We start from the raw sequence: 18,702 nt of genomic DNA on the forward strand, positions 1-18,702 counted from the left end.
TCCAGGGTGTACTCCGCCTTCCGCCCGAATGCAGCTGAGATAGGCTCCAGCACCCCCCACCACCCCAAAAGGGACAAGCGGTAGAAAATGGATGGATGGATGGTTTGATCTTTTAAGCTCCAAGTCAGTGACAGCTGCTTATAAAACCTCAGCTGTGTGAGCCTTGAAAAGAGGGTGGGGCGTCTGCAACTGTGCGGGCAAGATAGCTTTTCTCTTAAACAAGAAATAACGTTGTGTTTTTACAAGATCTCATCTTGTCAAACTCCTACTCTTAAGCTTTCTTGGAAACACATCATAGTATTTAAAGATGTTGAAAATAAATGCATTTCCATGACTACTATTTACCAGACAGCAGATTTATGATGTCTCATGCTGACAACAGATGTATTCCTCTATGGATTTTAAGTATGATGGATGGTTGCACAGCATGGTCAAACACTAATTTTCTAGATGAGCCACTCGGTTGACTTGAAAAAAAAAAAAAAATTAAAGTGACACAGAGCCTCAAGAGTCATCTTTTATCCTGGTGCTTCTTGTTACTTGAACAGCTCATAGCAACAGTTTTTTGATCTTGTCAAACTTTAAAACATTTTAAATGTCTTCATTCACCCCATTCCTCACAGGAGTGTGATCCAGACACATTCCATAATGCACAGCTGTGTAGGTTCAACTTACCTCTGTTTGAATGTGCACATGTTGTAATGAACTTATCCAAAATGCTTACAGATCTCAAAGTACAGTCCTAATGTAATGTTGTGGAACATTTCACTAACATTTTAAGGATGAGAGTCATCCAGGTCATTACTATGTTGTTCCTTTCCATTCCGCCTGTATGTCACACTTTCCCCTTTCTAGGTGGGTTTATTTAACTCCTCCCTGGAATCATTTTTCTTTACATCTGCTTTTCATTACCAAACCGGCTCACTACGTTTCTGTACCTATTTCTTTGACCACACTTCCATAGTCCCTGTTTTCTGAACCCACTTTCCTCTTATATGCATGCCTGCTTGTGATTCCATTATCATCCATTTCACTTTATTTTCCAACCTTTCTGCATCTGCTTATACTTTTTCCATCTGTGTGTGTACCTCACACACAATACCATCTCACTGCTCACTGCTTCTTCCCATCCTTCAGCTGATATCAAGGTAAATTGTTTGTTTACCACTGATTATGAAACTGGTCTAACTAGTTAGACAAGCTATTGCACATTCTTCACATACCTGTTGCTGTTGGCTGCACGGTCGTCCTAGTTCCCTTTTTTACCAGGTGTGTTTGATTGGGTTTATTTGTTGCTTTGGTTTGTCGTTTCCTATCAGTAGTTGTAAGCATACTAGCTATGGTAGTTGTAGCTGCTATCGCTGTCACTGAATGTGAAATGTTCCTGTTTTGATTGGTAACTGGTTGTCCAGGAATCTCTGGCTGTTTCCCAGTGGATCCAACTGTAGTGGTGGAAAGTGTGTGTAGAGTCACTGCAACTCCCAAGTCATGTTTTGAAAGAGGAGTTTTTGCAGCAGGATCACCTGAAATTTGGGAAGAACATACACATGCTATATGTCATTTGCAAGGGCAGGTTTAAACTTTCTTGAACTTTTTAATTCTCACCTGTTATCACAAAAACAGAAGCTGTGGCCTGTGAGGCTCTTGATCCAGTTTGTGGTGTCAGTGCCAACATATGGGGCTCCACAGTTGATGAATTGTGTACTTCAGATCTTTTAGCCTGTGTGTGTGCTTGATAGTGCTCCATTAAATCAGCAGTTGTTGGCACAGGAGGAAGTAATTCCTCTTTTTCAAGCATCAATGTTGTACTTCCTGATCCTAGCCCCTGTAAATCACTTGTATCTGCAGGTGGATTGATGGCGATCACTGGTTTACTGGAGGGTGAAGTGAGCACAGGTGCCGACAAGCTTTTTGTGGCAGATTTTTCTTTTGCCAAAGCCCCACTGTGGTTAGTTAGGTCTATCCTGGGCTTGGCGATGCTCGCTTGACTAATGTTTGTCCCATGGCTTCGTGTCTGAGAAGAAAGGGTTGACATAGAAGAGGCAGTTGGGTGTATTATTTGTCCTCGCTGCACTGCATTTGTTGTTGTCAGCTGATCCCACATTGTAACCTTAGCTGGCTCAGCACTGCGCCCACTGTGAGGCGTAGAGGACAGATATCCATCTGTCTTGGAAGGTTGAGAGTCTTTGGGAAGATCAGGGGGAGCAAATGAAGAGGATGTGCCAATGATGACCTGGGCATCACAGGAATGGAGGGAAAAGGTGAGGAATCTTAAAAAAAGAAGAAGCATGAAAGCCATGGCCTGAGTAGTGAGCAGTTCCTCTTGCTGTTACACCATCCTCATAGTTGGCTTCTGTTGACACAGAAAAAAACAATCAGTATATTTTATTGTGCAAAAATATGGAAACAAATTTATTCACACTCTTTTAAAATATATATATGTATATATATGTATATTCATATATTATATATATATATATATACATACATACTGCACGTATACACGTATACATATACTGTATATATATATATATATATATATATATATATATATACATACATACATACATACATATATATATATATATATATATATATATATACATATATATATATATATATATATATATAATCTCCAAAGTTTGTTTTGTAGAGTAGATACAGTGGGCAGGTTCGGGTCAAGCCATTGAAACTCCTGTAGGGGTGTTTTTGGGCATGTCACCATCAGTCATACAGGGAGCTGTCAGGCGTAAAGTTTCATAGTTTCAATACATTACACAAGTCCACACAGAGACATACAGTACAAACCTCAAGTTAGTTTGTCATTGTAATGAAAAATACTCGTATATGCCACTGTTATTTTTTCACCTAAGCTCATTGCTTGCGATAAGAATAACGCGACTTCAAGTCATTACCATGGCAACATTGGATCCCCTATTAGAAGAGACCCATCTATAATATTTTTGGCTGAGCTACGGTACATATCAATCCGTACAGAGAGCACTGATTGGTCAAGCAGTGTCAATCATTATTACACTCCTATTACTATTAATGGTTACCAGCTCATAACAATACTGTACATATCACCTGTTCTCAAAGCTTATTTTTCAGTTGTTTTTTTCACGGTGCATGCACAACCCCTCATTCCTTCTACTGCATGCTCGGCTGGCACCTCTGCTGGCAGCGCGCCAGGCATTGCGGCCACGCGCTGGCAAAGCTGCAAGCAATCAGCAATCAGCGCACCTGGAACTAATGAAGGCAAGCAGCATAAAGACCGGCGGACCCGAAGATCCAGCGCCGGAACGTAGTTCACTCTTTGTAGTAAGCATACCGTCTCTGGCTTCCCTCCCGCGTACTTGCTCTTTCTACCTGGGACTTCCCTGTTCCCGTGTCTTATGTCCTTTGTGTTCCCCGCAGTGCTTTTCCTGTTCCTCGTGATCGAGCTGTGTGCCTCAACTCTTTGGATTTTGTACTGCCTCCCTTGATCCTTGACCCCTGCTTGGACACGGACCTCGTTGCTTCTCTCCAGCCCACGGCCGCTTGCTTGCCCACGGACTGCCTTCTTGCCTTGCCCCTCTGGTCTGACGAAAGATTAATCCAACACGCACATACAACAAACCCTGGTAACATTAACATTGTTAATCCTACACATCGTTTTGCACCAAACACATACAGTAGCATACATCTCCCACACACTCATCAAGAGGTTCAATAAACCTATTGAACCGATTCTTGTCTTGGTGTCGTCTCCTTCATAATGATCAAATAGTAATTTGTTCTGAGTAGTGGAACACATTATTCAAGTCGAGCTCATAATGTTCGAAGGCACTTTATGAGTGTAGTGATGCTCAGAGAAACACTGCGAGCCACAACTATTATACAATCCTCATGTAGTCATGTAGCCAAACAGATACCAGCTGCCCTTCCCTTTTGTCAAAAACTAATTTTTGCCTATTTTAGCATGTGACTTACATAACACTCCCTTGTTCACACTGGCCTCTATCTATGACTCACAATGAGAGATGCCCCAAAGCAGCAAAGTGAGGACAACACTGAAACTTCAGCATGAAACATTAGGAGCAAAAATCTTTGCATTTCAGTGTGTGTGTGTGCGTGTGTGTGTGTGTGTGTGTGTGTGTGTGTGTGTGTGTGTGTGTGTGCGTGTGTGTGCGTGTGTGCGTGTGTGTGTGCGTGCGTGTGTGTGTATGCACGTAGGCCTGTGCAAGGGCTCATTCTATAGTGAATGACTCACCAAGGCCTCATTCACAGCTGTGACGACTCATTCAACACTGTGTGGCTGATGAGCTCATAAAGTGATTTTCTTTTAACATGAGTAATCTGCATCTGGAAAAAAAAAATGGCTGAGGCGGTTGCCAATGCTCAGAGAAACACTATTTTACATTCATCCATGCAGAGAAATGCTGCATAGAAGGGAAATGGCCATGAGGGCAGAGATATAAGTGCTTCAACTCCCCCCAATAGCAGTAGCCTCAATGTTTTTTTCTTCCCGTCTGAGTCCTTTCCTCTTTTCTTTTTTTTCTCCATTTAGCCGGAATAATCTGAGCTCAGCAATGCCGCGTGCGCCTCGATAATGGTCAAATTGGCCAGAGAATATACCGAAACAGAGGCAGTAGCGTGTATATGTACATAATTTATCAATTTTTTTAAAAAGTATTTTTATATACATGTTACAGGTTATATATCTTTTATTATTGAATGTATCAAATGTGATGAATATTTAATGGACCACAATGGAAACAAGCTTTTTGGCTTTTTGTGCCATCCATTTGCCTTTTTAAAGCATTACATGGATTAAATTCTTTAAAATGTCAATAAACTTCTCAGTTAATCAAAAAGCTTTAGCAGTATCCAGATTAAAGTCCTCTACTTGATAGGGGTAATAGGCGGGTGAAGCAGCAATGGTGGAGGAGGCGTAGTGATGGAATAAAGCTGACAGCGTAGGGTACCTTGAGGGACAAAACTTGACAAGTCGTGAGGATGCAGGAAGGATGGGATGGTTAAAAGATGCAGGCAATGTGAAAACAAATCTGTCATTTGTTTAATCTACTTTCAAGACAAGAGGCGCTCACACGGTCAGTCTTGAAATGTCAGTTTTTAATGCTGTAATGAGGAAAAACCTTTTCCTTCGTGGACCCAGCCAGATGAACCTGGCATACAGTGACGTGCGGTGACCTTCACACCAGGTGAGGCACTGATGCTCTAACCATACAGGTTGAACCCGGCAGGCTTGTCACTGACAGTTTGGTTATGTTTTACTTTTTCCTTTGTGTTTGTGTTTTATTTCCTGTCAGCGCTCTTATTTTGGTTCAGTTTCCTGCTTGTCTCCCTGAGCGTTGTTTCTCTTCACCTGCGGCTGATTGGCAGCCTGGCCACACCTGATGTTAATCAGTCGACTACTATTTATACCTGCCTCGCCCTCCAGTCATACTTGCCAACCTTGAGACCTCCGAATTCTGGAGGTTTGAGGTGGGCGGGGTCGGGGGGGCGGGGCCGGGGTTAAGGGGAGGAGTATATTTATAGCTAGAATTCACTGAAATTCAAGTATTTCTTGTATATATATATATATAAAATTTGAAAGTGCAATGCTTTGCAGCCAATTGCACAGCCTTTGAAGGAGCATAGGTATGGGCAGCATCTATGAAATTTAATTTGCAGGAAAGGAGTGAGTTTAGGGTTGAATTGTCCATCCTCGTTCTATTCTCTGTCACTATCTTTCTAACCATGCTCAACACCCTCTCTGATGACTTGCAAGCGTACTTCTTCTTCTTACTCGTCGTAGCCATGACTGTCTCTTCTTCGTTCTTCTGCTTCGTCTCCTTCAGGATGTGTGTGCAGTTGTGCACTCTCCAAAAGCCATAGATGTTATAACGTGACTGGGCCGGCACGCTGTTTATATGGACAAAAAGCGGACGTGACGACAGGCTGTCCTAACTCAGGTGCGCATGGACCTGGAGGGGGCGTGCCTTGTTGTCCGGCTGGAAATCGGGAGAAATTCGGGAGAATGGTTTAAGGCTGAAACGACGCGTCGATGTAGTCGACGTCATCGGTTACGTAAATACGTCGACGCCGTTTTTGTGCGTCGACGCGTCGCATATTTACGTCACACTACCGTCATGGCGGACCGCAAAGCAGACGATCAAAGCAGACGATGCGAGCGGTGCAAGCGAGGGGGGAAAAGCATGCCAAAAGTGGTCAAAAGTGTGGGAGTATTTCAATAAACGGCCTAATAATGTTGTTGTATGCACACTGTGTCGAGCGGAAATGGCCTATCATAGCAGCACAACGTCAATGAACGAACATTTGAAAAGAAAACCATCAACTAGTCAATCGTCCGCGCGAGCATACGTTGTCATCATTACACAAAAACATGACTGTGTCATTTGTATCTGCTAGGGGTGTAACGGTACGTGTTTTGTATTGAACCGTTTCGGTACGGGGCTTTCGGTTCGGCACGGGGGTGTACCGAACGAGTTTCTAAGCTAAAGCTAACTTTAGCTGCTAAAGTCTTAACAAGCTGCTTCGCTCCTCTGCGTCTGTCTCAGCACGCAGCATTGTCCCACCCACACAACCATCTGATTGGTACGCACGCAGCATTGTCCCACCCACACAACCATCTGATTGGTACGCACGCAGCATTGTCCCACCCACACAACCATCTGATTGGTACACACGAAGCATTATCAGCCAATCAGCAGTGTGTATTCAGAGCGCATGTAGTCAGCGCTTCAGCGTGGAGCAGATAGGTGTTTAGCAGGTGAGCATCAGGCAGCGGACTCTCCCCAAATGATAATAAACACCTCCCAGTCAACTACTAGTAACATCACTATGAGCCCGTTGACCTTCTAGAAATATAAACTGCAGCTCAGCTCACTCGCAGTCCTGGCTTGAGGTGAAGGCTAATTACCTCTCGTTCCAGCCACATCGACCCCTTCTGAGCGCCTATTTTCAGCTGCTGGGAATATTGTAAACAAGAAAAGAACCAAACATGTACACATGCTAACCTTTCTTCATTACAACTGTTAGTCACTCACTGGAATGAGTAGAATTGGTTATTGTGTACTGTGTTGGACTGGATGTTTATTTTGCACATTTTAAAAGCAATACTTAATGTTTACAGTGCTCCAGAATATTTAGATTGGCACTTTTTTGTATTGGATGTTTATCTTTATTTTTGCACATTTTAGCAAATAAGCAATACTTTCACTTTTGTTGAAATGTTTACACTGTTGTTACAGAATATTTCGTTTTGCACTTTTTTGTATTGGATGTTTATCTTTATTTTTGCACATTTTAAAGCAAAATAAGCAATACTTTTACTTTTGAAATGCTTATACTATTGCAGAATATTAAGATTTGCACTGGATGTTGACTTTTATATTTGCACATTAAAAAGCAAATAAGCTACTTTTAATTTTGTTAAATGTTAAAAGTTTTAAATGTTTACATTGTTACAGAATATTTAGTCATGTTGTTGTCAATGTTGACTGAGTGGCCATACTTCTTTTTTTTTGTAAATAAAAGCCATGCCTTTTGAAAAAACGGGCCTACATTTATTTTTTCATCTTCATTTTGAATAAAAAAAATAATCGGTAAAAGGAAAAATAATCTATAGATTAATCGAAAAAATAATCTATAGATTAACCGATTAATCGAAAAAATAATCTATAGATTAATCGATAGAAAAATAATCGTTAGCTGCAGCCTTAGAATGGTTGTCCCGGGAGATTTTGGGGAGAGGCACTGAAATTCGTGAGTCTCCCGGAAAATTTGGGAGGCTTGGCAAGTATGCCTCCAGTCAGTGCTGGAGTATTGTGAGCTGTTCCCTGGTTCCTGTATGCTGTGAGCTGTTCCCTGGTTCTTCTTTGCTGTATCCTGTATGCTGCTAGCCGTTTGCAGTTTGCTGGTTCCTCCTATTTTGTATCCTGTTTCCTGTTTGCAGTTTGCCTGTTTCCTGGTTCCTGATTCCTGTTTTCCTACATTTTCTTTGGAAATTAAAATCACGTTTTCCTGCATCAAGCCTGCCATCTCTGTATCTTGGGGTTCGTCACCAACAATTCCTGACATGCCCAGTAAAATGAAAACAAGAAAAAGAATGGCATAATTCACGTTCATAAAAAATTAATTATCAAATGCTTCCAGGTCCCATTTATTTGTGTTAACTTTATTTTTTAACATTACTGTGTTTCTATTTGTATCTGAAGCAGCACAATCTATGCGCCATGAAAACATATTATGTATGATCACCCCCGTTTAGTCTGAAAGTCCAGTTCAGAGAATAATGTTTGAAATTAAGTGAAACTGAACCTTGTAATTTGATCTTCGATATATAATCTACCTTATTGGCATCAACCTTCATTCATTCAGCACAGCATTAAAACAATGTTATTGCAACTGAAAATAAAAAACTGGCTTCCTCACTGATAAAACATGGTAGCATCATACATTTTCTAGCTCACTATCACCCCCACTTCGCCCAGTGTGGTGAGTTAGAGTACTACAAGAGAGAGCAGACTAGTTTCTCTTTTTATAGGTTGATTATTTAAAATCATGTTGTTACACTTATATTCAAAATATTAAACAAGCTGAAGACTCTACAGTGAACCAAACTAGAAATGTATAGTGTAAAATGTCTCTGTAAACATTATTTTGGCGACATTGAAACAAGCAGACCAGCCAGTAAGCCCCGCCCTCAGCCTCTTCCCCTTTCCACACACACAAACACACACACGTGCACACACACACACAACTTTGCTACCCATCTTTAAATAAAGCCTGGAGTGTATATCAGTCAGTCATATAAGATTAATTAAAGATTAATGTACCAATGATTGTCACACACACACTAGATGTGGTGAAATTTGTCCTCTGCATTTGTCCCATTCCCTTGGGGAGCAGTGGGCAGCAGCGGCGCCGCGCCCGGGAATCATTTTGGTGATTTAACCCCCAACTCCAACCCTTTGTTGCTGAGTGCCAAGCAGGGAGGTTATGGGTCCCATTTTTATAGTCTTTGGTATGACTCGGCTGGGATTTGAACTCCAACCTACAGACTATTTCAGCATATTAACTAACCTAGAATGATGTTCCTGTTATAATGTGACGTTAGCACTGTTGCTCACACAGCTTTGCTTATGTGATGCACCCCAATCTGATAATTGGCATCTATTACTTTGAAGAAGTGCATAGTGAGAGTGTACATATTAGGTCTGAGCGATATAACAATTCAAGATTTTTGTTGTGAACAATTAAAAAAAAAAAGTTTTCTTTTCTCGCTTGGGCATACATTTTGCCCCTAGATCAGGGCTATCCAAAGTGCGGCTCGCAGCAAGTTTTTTTCATTGGCTCTCGAAATGTTCTGAAAATTTAAATTAATTTATTATAAATTATGTATATATTAGATATAAGGCAACACGGTAAATGGTAAATGGTAAATGGGTTGTATTGTATAGCGCTTTTCTACCTTTTTTAAGGAACTCAAAGCGCTTTGACACTATTTCTACATTCACCCATTCACACACACACATTCACACACTGATGGCGGGAGCTGCCATGCACGGCGCTAACCAGGACCCATCAGGAGCAAGGGTGAAGTGTCTTGCTCAAGGACACAACGGACGTGACTAGGATGGTAGAAGGTGGGGATTGAACCAGTAACCCTCAGATTGCTGGCACAGCCACTCTCCCAACTTCGCCACGCCGTCCCCGGTGGCAAAAGGGTTAGTGCATGTGCCTCACAAAACGAAACTCCTGGGTTCGATCATCAGAGTCTTTCTGTGTGGAGTTTGCATGTTCTCCCTGTGACTGCATAGGTTCCCTCCAGGTACTCCGGCTTCCTCCCACCTCCAAAGACATGCACCTGGGGATAGGTTGATTGGCAACACTAAATTGGCCCTAGTGTGTGAATGTGAGTGTGAATGTTGTCTGTCTATCTGTGTTGGCCCTGCGATGAGGTGGCGACTTGTCCAGGGTGTACCCCGCCTTCCGCCCAAATGCAGCTGAGATAGGCTCCAGCACTCCCCGCGACCCCGAAAGGCACAAGCGGTAGAAAATAGATGGATGGATTAGATATAATCATATAACACTAACAACTACAGTGATACCTTGGTTAACGAATACCTTAGTTAGAATTGTTTTCAGTCAAAAACTAAACATTTTGCCAAAAGTTGCCTTGGTTAAAGTTGTGTTTTTTGGTTGGATTTTAATATTGTGTGTTGAATTTTACATTTGTGTGTTGACATCAACGCTTGTTTTTTAAGCCATCTTGAATCACACGCCCAACACCAAATCTTGCAAAACACTGCAGTCTTGTAAGATACAGTTTGATTTGGGAAAGTAGTCCCATCTTTTTCGTATCAATCCACTGTGCCAAAAGTAAGGAAGCTACTTGTTGACTAACGGTTTGTGCATTTTTTTAATGCAGTGAGACTGCTAAATAAAAATCAGCCATGGGACCAAAGAAAGTTTTGGGTGCCAATTATTTGAAAAATAGAGTGAGAACTACTATCGAATTCCAGAAGGAAATCATCCCAAAAGTTGCCGTTTGAGCTGTTGATCTCACTAGAATGAAGAGGATCAACAAAAAGTACCTTCCTGGCAAAAAAAGAAGAACTGGAAGGTGCGACTGTTGCCAAAAGAGTAAAGGTGTTGACATAACAGAGACCAAAAACGATTGAAAATGTTGGGAAGTTGTTTTTGGATATACCTTTCCACTCTTCACGCCTCCCCTCTTATCTCCTCACTGTGTGTGTTTACAAAAGTGTTTAATAAGGGCGAAAATTATGTTAAAGGAGAACTGCACTTTTTTTTTTTTTTTTGCGTATTATTTACAATCATTATGAGAGACAAGAAGACAAAAGGATTTTGGAGTCTTACATGTATACATCGGCTCGTTCTAGGTAGCTAGCAATGCAGCTAGTGGGAGCAATCAATTGTACCTCTCACTCACTTTAAACATGCATACAAAAACCGTCACAAATACTTAATTTGCGTTCCACAACCTGTATAACAACCAAACGGTAGCGCCATTGTTATTGTAAGAGCGAACACTGAGGAACTCTTTTTCTAGCGTACTAACACATCTGCGTGTTTCGGTATTAGCCGTAAAAGTTAACTACGGCAAGAGCGAAGCTAGCTTTTAAGTCAGCACAAAACGTGTTTGAGTTTGCAATATGCACAACACTGTGATAGGACACCAATGTGTACTAACTGAAAACCATGAACAATCATATTACAGTATCTGTAAAGTATTAGCCCACATTTCATGTTTTGTTTGTACACAGCTAGCCAGACAGCTTAGGCGATCTGTCATGATACAAACATGACGTGCTGTGTTTATCATGATCAATATAAAGTGTGACTCACTCGATGGACAGTTGTCTGTTTGGTCTAGCTGGCCGTGGACGTTTTTTCTGGTTTATTTGGGTAAGCACTCCATTTTTGTCGAAATAGCTTGTCTCCAAATTCCACATTTGCAGCTTTGTGTCACACCGACCTCACTCTGTCGACTTCAGTCTGCTCAAACGTTTCACCCTCTTCTTCATGCTCGCTTCTAGAAGCAGTAGTTACTCCTCCGTCCATTCAGATTCAAAAAGATAAGGTTGTGAATCCTCAATTGTCCAAAAATAGTTGTCTTCGTTGTCTGTTATTAAGTCTGCCATGATTAGAACACACACAAGCTTTTGTTTGCGGAAGTAGGAACACACATTTGTTGCCAGAAGTCAGATGTGCGCTGCTACGGGAACGGAAATCAGTGAGCAGAAGTGGCCTAGTGGTTAGAGTGTCCGCCCTGAGATTGGTAGGTTGTGAGTTCAAACCCCGGCAAAGTCATACCAAAGACTATAAAAATGGGACCCATTACCTCCCTGCTTGGCACTCAGCATCAAGGGTTGGAATTGGGGGTTAAATCACCAAAAATGATTCCCGGGCGCGGCCACCGCTGCTGCTCACTGCTCCCCTCACCTCCCAGGGGGTGAACAAGGGGATGGGTCAAATGCAGAGGACAAATTTCACCACACCTAGTGTGTGTGTGTGACTATCATTGGTACTTTAACTTTAACTTAAGGTACTACTGTATAGTAGTTTGTGCGATGCAGGTTTAACTATTGTGTATATGTTCACCGAGGTTTCCAGCCAGGTACACAGTGGATGGCAGCCAAACATAAACAATATATCTACTGAGAAATGGCTTTTAATATGTATGATATTAGTATCTTGTTCTAAAGTGCTCCAGCACGAATGAGCTTGTGTGTTAACATGAGTGAGATTATTGTGTCTTCAAAGAAATAAGCTTTAGTGAGAGAAAAGGAACAACTGCACATTTTTCACAAAAGACAGCCCGCATCAAAAAATACTTAATTTAATCCCCAAAGAGAGGGCAATTGAGAATTGCCATCTCATATAGAAGACAGCAGCTCTCTCTCTATGGGGCGGGGGGAGAAGGCAGATGGGTGCAGAAAGTCTGTGTATTTTTATCATGCTGCCCCTTGGGGGCCAAAGGACGCATCATTCTGCTCATTTACTTGCAGGGGGTGTGCATGCTGTCACTCACTCTTCTACAATATGTTCTTTATGTAGGGCAGGAAATGCTTCCGAACATTATGGAATGACAACATGAAATAGTGCCGCCCCTGAAAAACGGAAAATTACTCAAGGACATGACTCACTGTGTGCTGTGCTAATCTCTAAATCATTTTAATACTAATACTAATGTCTTAATATGACAAGTGTTGGTTGGCACACATGGGACTTTGCAGAAGAATTAATGAGGTCAGTGTTTACAGAAGGTTTCTGAGAATTTCCCCCAGCAAATGTTCCTTTTTTTCTGTGCCAGCGTCCAGAAAGTTGTGCAAAAAAATGGCGATTGTATGCCTTTAGTAGACCTTAAATATCAATCACCCATAACTTTTAATGGGTTATACTTGTATAGCGCTTTTCTACCTTCAAGGTACTCAAAGCGCTTTGACACTATTTCCACATTCACCCATTCACACACACATTCATACACTGATGGCGGGAGCTGCCATGCAAGGCCCCAACCACAATCCATCAGGAGCAAGGGTGAAGTGTCTTGCACAAGGATACAACGGACATAACTATAGGATGGCAGAAGCTGGGGATCGAACCAGGAACCCTCAAGTTGCTGGCACGGCCGCTCTACCAATCGAGCCACGCCGAGCCACTTTTTGAATCTATGTCCTAATTATGAAATCAAAATTATAATTGTATTTGCATTTGGACAGAGTAAATGATAATTGACCAGCTTGTTCTATTTGAGGTTGTAAATGCATCAAAAACAAAGAGTATAATTGTGTTGGGAGTGACAAAATAAAAGTCAGACAGGGTTAAATAAAAGAGTAGCATGCATGCTCTATGATCAGTATAGAAGCAGATGATCTTTGGTCGTTTTTCCCCAGAGGAACTTTGTTTCATGCTCCAGTGAATACATTTCGTGGCAATGAAAGAAGCTCTGCTTCTAACATTGCGTTAAGTACTCTGGGAGTGTTGCCTTTCTCACAGTATTACATCAAGTATGAAGGATAAGGAATTTTGCACGCAAAGGGAAAACATGTCATCCAAAACACCTAAAATGCAAGGTAGCACAACACACAACTCTTGTTTACCAGAAAATAACATTTTGAGTAATAAGAGATTATTTTTAGTCTGAATGTGTGCATCCCAAATATCTTTAGCTACATTAAATCCACGTATGCACGCAAAAAAAGGTGAAAGAAAAGCGCTGTCACGGCATTAAAAAAGGACCGTGGTACCTCAACTTAAGAGTGCCTCAACCTTGGACGTAACAATATGACAATTCCTTATCACGGTTATCGTGACGAACATTACCACGGTTACCATTATTGTTTCAGTATTGTTAAATGAGTTAAAAAAAAAGTACTTATACACACACTGAAATATTTTGACCAAGTTATCAAAAATGTAAAAAAATAACTACACTGTTAGAAAACCCACTATTTTGCCTGTTTTGTGTTTCTTATGCTTCACTGATTGTGTTTGAGTCTTAGTATTCTGTTTTAAAGGCTTTTATTGTTTTAAATATTGGGTTGTACTGTAGCACTTTAAGATTAATTCAAATGAAAAGTGCATAACAAATAAAATATATTATTTATTATTTCTGACGGGCGTTGTGCTATTTTAATGCACCGTGAAAAAACACCTGTCTCTTTTCCTTTAAGGGCAGATTGATCGCTCTAAGAGAGCACAGCTTGTAGGTTCAATGTCCACATTTGAATGGCTTAGTTGCTCAGACAGTAATGTGTTAATATAAGTTTAGATTAGGGTATTTTGTTTCTTATTGGGGAAATAATAAGCGGTAGAAAATGGATGGATGGATAGTGTCTCTTGTTTTCATGTTAGCATTTAAGCTGGCGAGCTGGAACCAGTCAGTACATGAGTTTATCAAAGTGCAGTGCTAACTGTCAAGCGTTTACCCGGGTTTATCATTATTACGGTTTATCATTACATCCCGAGCCTCAACTTAAGAGTGTTTTGAAATAAGAGCTGTATCTCGGCTAATTGTTTCGCTTTAAGTTGCAAGCAAAATTTGAGTTACAAGCATCCCTGCCATTAGTTAGCATAGCAAATGTCACAGTGGACCCCGTAAGATTCAACCAAAACATCTGGTCTTACTCACTAGAATTAGCTTATAGCTAGTGATGAATATAAGTGTTTTCCAAGTATGGGAAGAAAGAAAGTGAGTCTAAAGGACATTGCTGAGAAAAATAAGTGGATAATATTTATTGAATTAAAAAAAAAGAAATCCCCGAACGGGACAAGCGGTAGGAAATGGATGGATGGATGGAAATCATCAAAAAACATGACAGAGCATGTAGTCAACTTGGGGAAGCACTTCAATTTCCTTTATGTAACCTGGTAAAGACTCATTGAGATTAAAATCTCTTTTCTAAGAGCGACCTACATTTGATGTACTTCAAGCGTATCACTGCTGGGCTGCACCATGATGAAGCCGAATGAGTCTACCGCTACCCAAGAATGTTAAAATAATACCTAAGCAGCAAACATTTATTCATGAGAATATGAAGAGGCTGCTGATGATCTGTTTGATGGAGAAGCAGCAGGAAGGACATATTGCAGAGGTAAATGCTGTACATTATTATTACATTAATAAACTAAACTCATAAAACTACTGTAGCTGTTAGTACTACATTCCACTGTGTGGTTTTTTCATACAATATTACTTATTAGAAAAGTTAAAACGGAGCTGTTGTGTTTTTAAATGTATTATAATTCATTTCAATGGAAATGTTTGTGTTAAGAGCCACGTCACAGAACCAGTTAAGATAGTAAATTGAGTATTATTTACAAAAAAAGAGGGGCTCTTTGGAATGGGGACACAATGAAGAAAAGTGCAAAAAAACAAAAAAAAACAACCAATTGTCTTATCCTGTTCATATGTCTTTATTATTCACGGCATGACTTAATCCGCTCAACACATTTTTATGCCGTAAATAATAGAAGGTACTGTAGGAATATATCTGACCATAGATTGGCCTAATGTTGAGTTCAACCTGCTCAAGGAACAACCGAAGCAATTCCAATTCCAACATTTGAGGCATTTCAGTTATCTTGATTAAGTCCTCATGTCTAATCAACGGCCTGTTGTTAGAAATTTAAACCAGATTGTGTTTGTTCGTAAGCAGTGTTGGGACTAACGCGTTACAAAGTAACGCGTTACTGTAACGCCAATACTTTCGGCGGTAAATAGTAATCTAACGCGTTATTTTTTATATTCAGTAACTCAGTTACCGTTACTACATGATGCGTTACTGTGTTAGTTTACGTTATTTTTTATGTTGTATCGGCTAGAAACTGAGAAGATCTGAGTGTGTTTTATTGGAGCGCTGCAGAAGAGGCAACGGAGAAGAGGCGCGTGTGTGTATGTGTGTGTGTGGGGGAGGGGGCGTGTCTGTGTTTACTAACAAGACATCGTGGCGAAGCCGAAGCCGAGTTTCTTAACATGTAAATATTCTCACTACTTTTCTTTTGTCGACCACAAAGAAAATAACATTTTAGTTAAATGTAAGTTGTGTCTAGGATCAAAGATCCTATCTACTGCCCAAAACAGCAATTCAATTCTGCTGAAACAGCTACAAAAGCAACATGCTTCAACAAAGCTAATTAGCATGATACCGGGCGTCAAATGGCACCTGGACAGTGAGTACATACAGGTAAAAATGGAAAGCGAGCTAAAGAAAACACTCCAAACTCTGCCTCTGCTCATCATTCAGCACTAAAGGTACACACACTCTTGTCAATTCTCTTATATACTGTTGCTCTTTCATTCTAGACTTCTAGAGTGTTTGATTATCACATCACTCTAAATGTATGGACTATAAAGTTCACAAACATAAAGAGGAATGCTAGTGGGCCAGGCCAATATTTCCTTATCTCTAAACTAAAACGGGGGAAATGTGTAGAGTGTTCTGGGCTTCAGACATGATTTTATTTCAGAATTCCTTGAGAGAGAAAAACGCCTGGTTAGGCTTTGTGTATGTAGTGTGTGCCTTCCTTGGTTTACAGCTATGTTGTTATTATGCTGTTTGTTACTTATGTATGTTATGTTGCAGCTATTTAAAATAGTTTTGTCAATTTGTTATGGCCTGAAACAAATTGGCCCTTTGAAACATATCTTTGTCTTTGTGTGTTGTATGTAGACCACATTGCTTAGCAGAGTTCAGTGATGCAAATGCATGTCAAGTTGATCAACAGATTGTATTATTCTCCAGTGCAATAACAGTACTGAAATGAAGTTACTTCGATTAATTATCGGATAAAAGAGACAAACTACATTTCTATCCTTTCCAGTATTTTATTGAAAAAAAACAGCATACTGGCATCATACCGGCACCATACTTATTTTGATTATTGTTTCTCAGCTGTTTGTAAATGTTGCAGTTTATAAATAAAGGTTTATAAAAAAATATTATTAAAAAATAATAATAATAATAAAAAATAAATAAATAAATTGCCTCTGCGCATGCGTATAGCATAGATCCAACGAATCGATGACTAAATTAATCACCAACTATTTTTATAATCGATTTTAATCGATTTAATCGATTAGTTGTTGCAGCCCTAATATACTACAGAGGCACTATAGAGAGCCTGCTGACCAACAGCATCTCTGTCTGGACTGGAGCCTGCAATGCCTCAGACTGGAATTCTCTCCACAGAGTGGTGAGGACGGCGGAAAAGATCATCAGGACTCCTCTTCCTCCTATCCAGGAGATCGCAAAAAGCCGCTGCCTGACTAGGGCTCAGAAAATCTGCAAAGACTCCTCCCACCCCCACCAAGAACTGTTTTCACTGCTGGACTCTAGAAAGAGGTTCCGCAGCCTCCGAAGCAGAACCTACAGGTTCTGTAACAGCTTCTTCCCTCAAGCCGTAAGACTCTTGAACGCATCATAATTAAATTATTCCCTCAACTCCCCCCAAAATGGATTATCTCGCTGGAATAAAAAAGACAATATAACATACATCCATAAACGTGGACGCGTGTGAAAAAGTGCAATATATTTATCTTTACAGTAATCTATTTATTTATTTACATATATTTATATATATTTATTTATTTTATATATATATTTATATATATTTGTTTATTTATATATGCACCTTATTGCTTTTTTTATCCTGCACTACCATGAGCTTATGTAACGAAATTTCGTTCTTATCTGTGCTGTAAAGTTCAAATTTGAATGACAATAAAAAGGAAGTCTAAGTCTAAGTCATATATATTATATGTGTTACTTATATGTATATAAGTAACTAAATAGTTACTTTTCACAGTAACACATTACTTTTTGGTGTAAGTAACTGAGTTAGTAACTGAGTTACTTTTTAAATAAAGTAACTAGTAACTGTAACTAGTTACTGGTTTTCAGTAATTAACCCAACACTGTTTGTAAGTATAGTGCCCATGCATTTGATGTAAATATCTCACTTCATAATGTACCGGTAAATATCTGCGGCTTATAGTCCGGTGCGGCTCATATATTGAAAAATATGTTTTTCGTCTAAAATGTAGTGGGTGCAGCTTATATACCGGTGCATCTTATTGGTGGGAGGTTACTGACATCACATCCGGATCACGTCCAGCCCAATGAATACTGGTTGTGTTGAAAATAGCTCTGTCTTCAATGGGTACTAGGCGCCAATTAGCCTTTCTCTAAAAAAAAATGCCCTATACTTGTGTTGTTTTCGGCTGTAAGAATCATTCAAATCGCGGAAAGGATAAACGTTTCTTCAGAGTTCCTAGAGAAGTCATTAAAAAGGAAGAACGAGCGCAAGATTTTACGGAACGAGAAAAGCAGCACACACTCAAGCCCAAGGGAGCAGAGTCGAAGAATGCATGCTTTTGCAGTGATCACTTCATTAAAGGTTTGTTTGATATACTTTTAACGGTTGTGATGAGGTGCCGACTTGTCCAGGGTGTACCCCGCCTTCCGCCCGAATGCAGCTGAAATAGGCTCCAGCACCCCCCGCTACCCCAAAAGAGACAAGCGGTAGAAAATGGATGTATGGATGGTTGTTATTTCCCATTTAAGTATTATCTTGATATTATTTGTATTTCCTGAACACATGATGGCTATGAGTGTTTCAAAAAGCACCAACTCGGCGTGTCTAAATAAAAGAACGCAAATGTGA

At 40.2% G+C, this 18,702-nt stretch overlaps 1 protein-coding gene across 1 annotated transcript in view; it reads right to left on the bottom strand.

Annotated features, from left to right (window-relative positions):
- The window catches only part of LOC133653854 (proline-rich transmembrane protein 3-like), a 40,275-nt gene that overhangs the window by 8,260 nt on the left and 13,313 nt on the right, over window positions 1-18,702 (bottom strand). Inside the window, exons 2-3 of the mRNA XM_062053614.1 lie at window positions 1,606-2,353; window positions 1,224-1,523 (exon numbers count right to left, since the gene is read on the bottom strand). Coding sequence (XP_061909598.1) covers window positions 1,224-1,523; window positions 1,606-2,299 — 994 coding nt within the window. The 5' untranslated portion in view covers window positions 2,300-2,353. The remainder of the gene's footprint in view (window positions 1-1,223; window positions 1,524-1,605; window positions 2,354-18,702) is intronic.

The sequence above is a fragment of the Entelurus aequoreus genome, linkage group LG07 (genome assembly GCF_033978785.1).
Source record: "Entelurus aequoreus isolate RoL-2023_Sb linkage group LG07, RoL_Eaeq_v1.1, whole genome shotgun sequence".
Lineage (NCBI taxonomy): Eukaryota > Metazoa > Chordata > Actinopteri > Syngnathiformes > Syngnathidae > Entelurus > Entelurus aequoreus.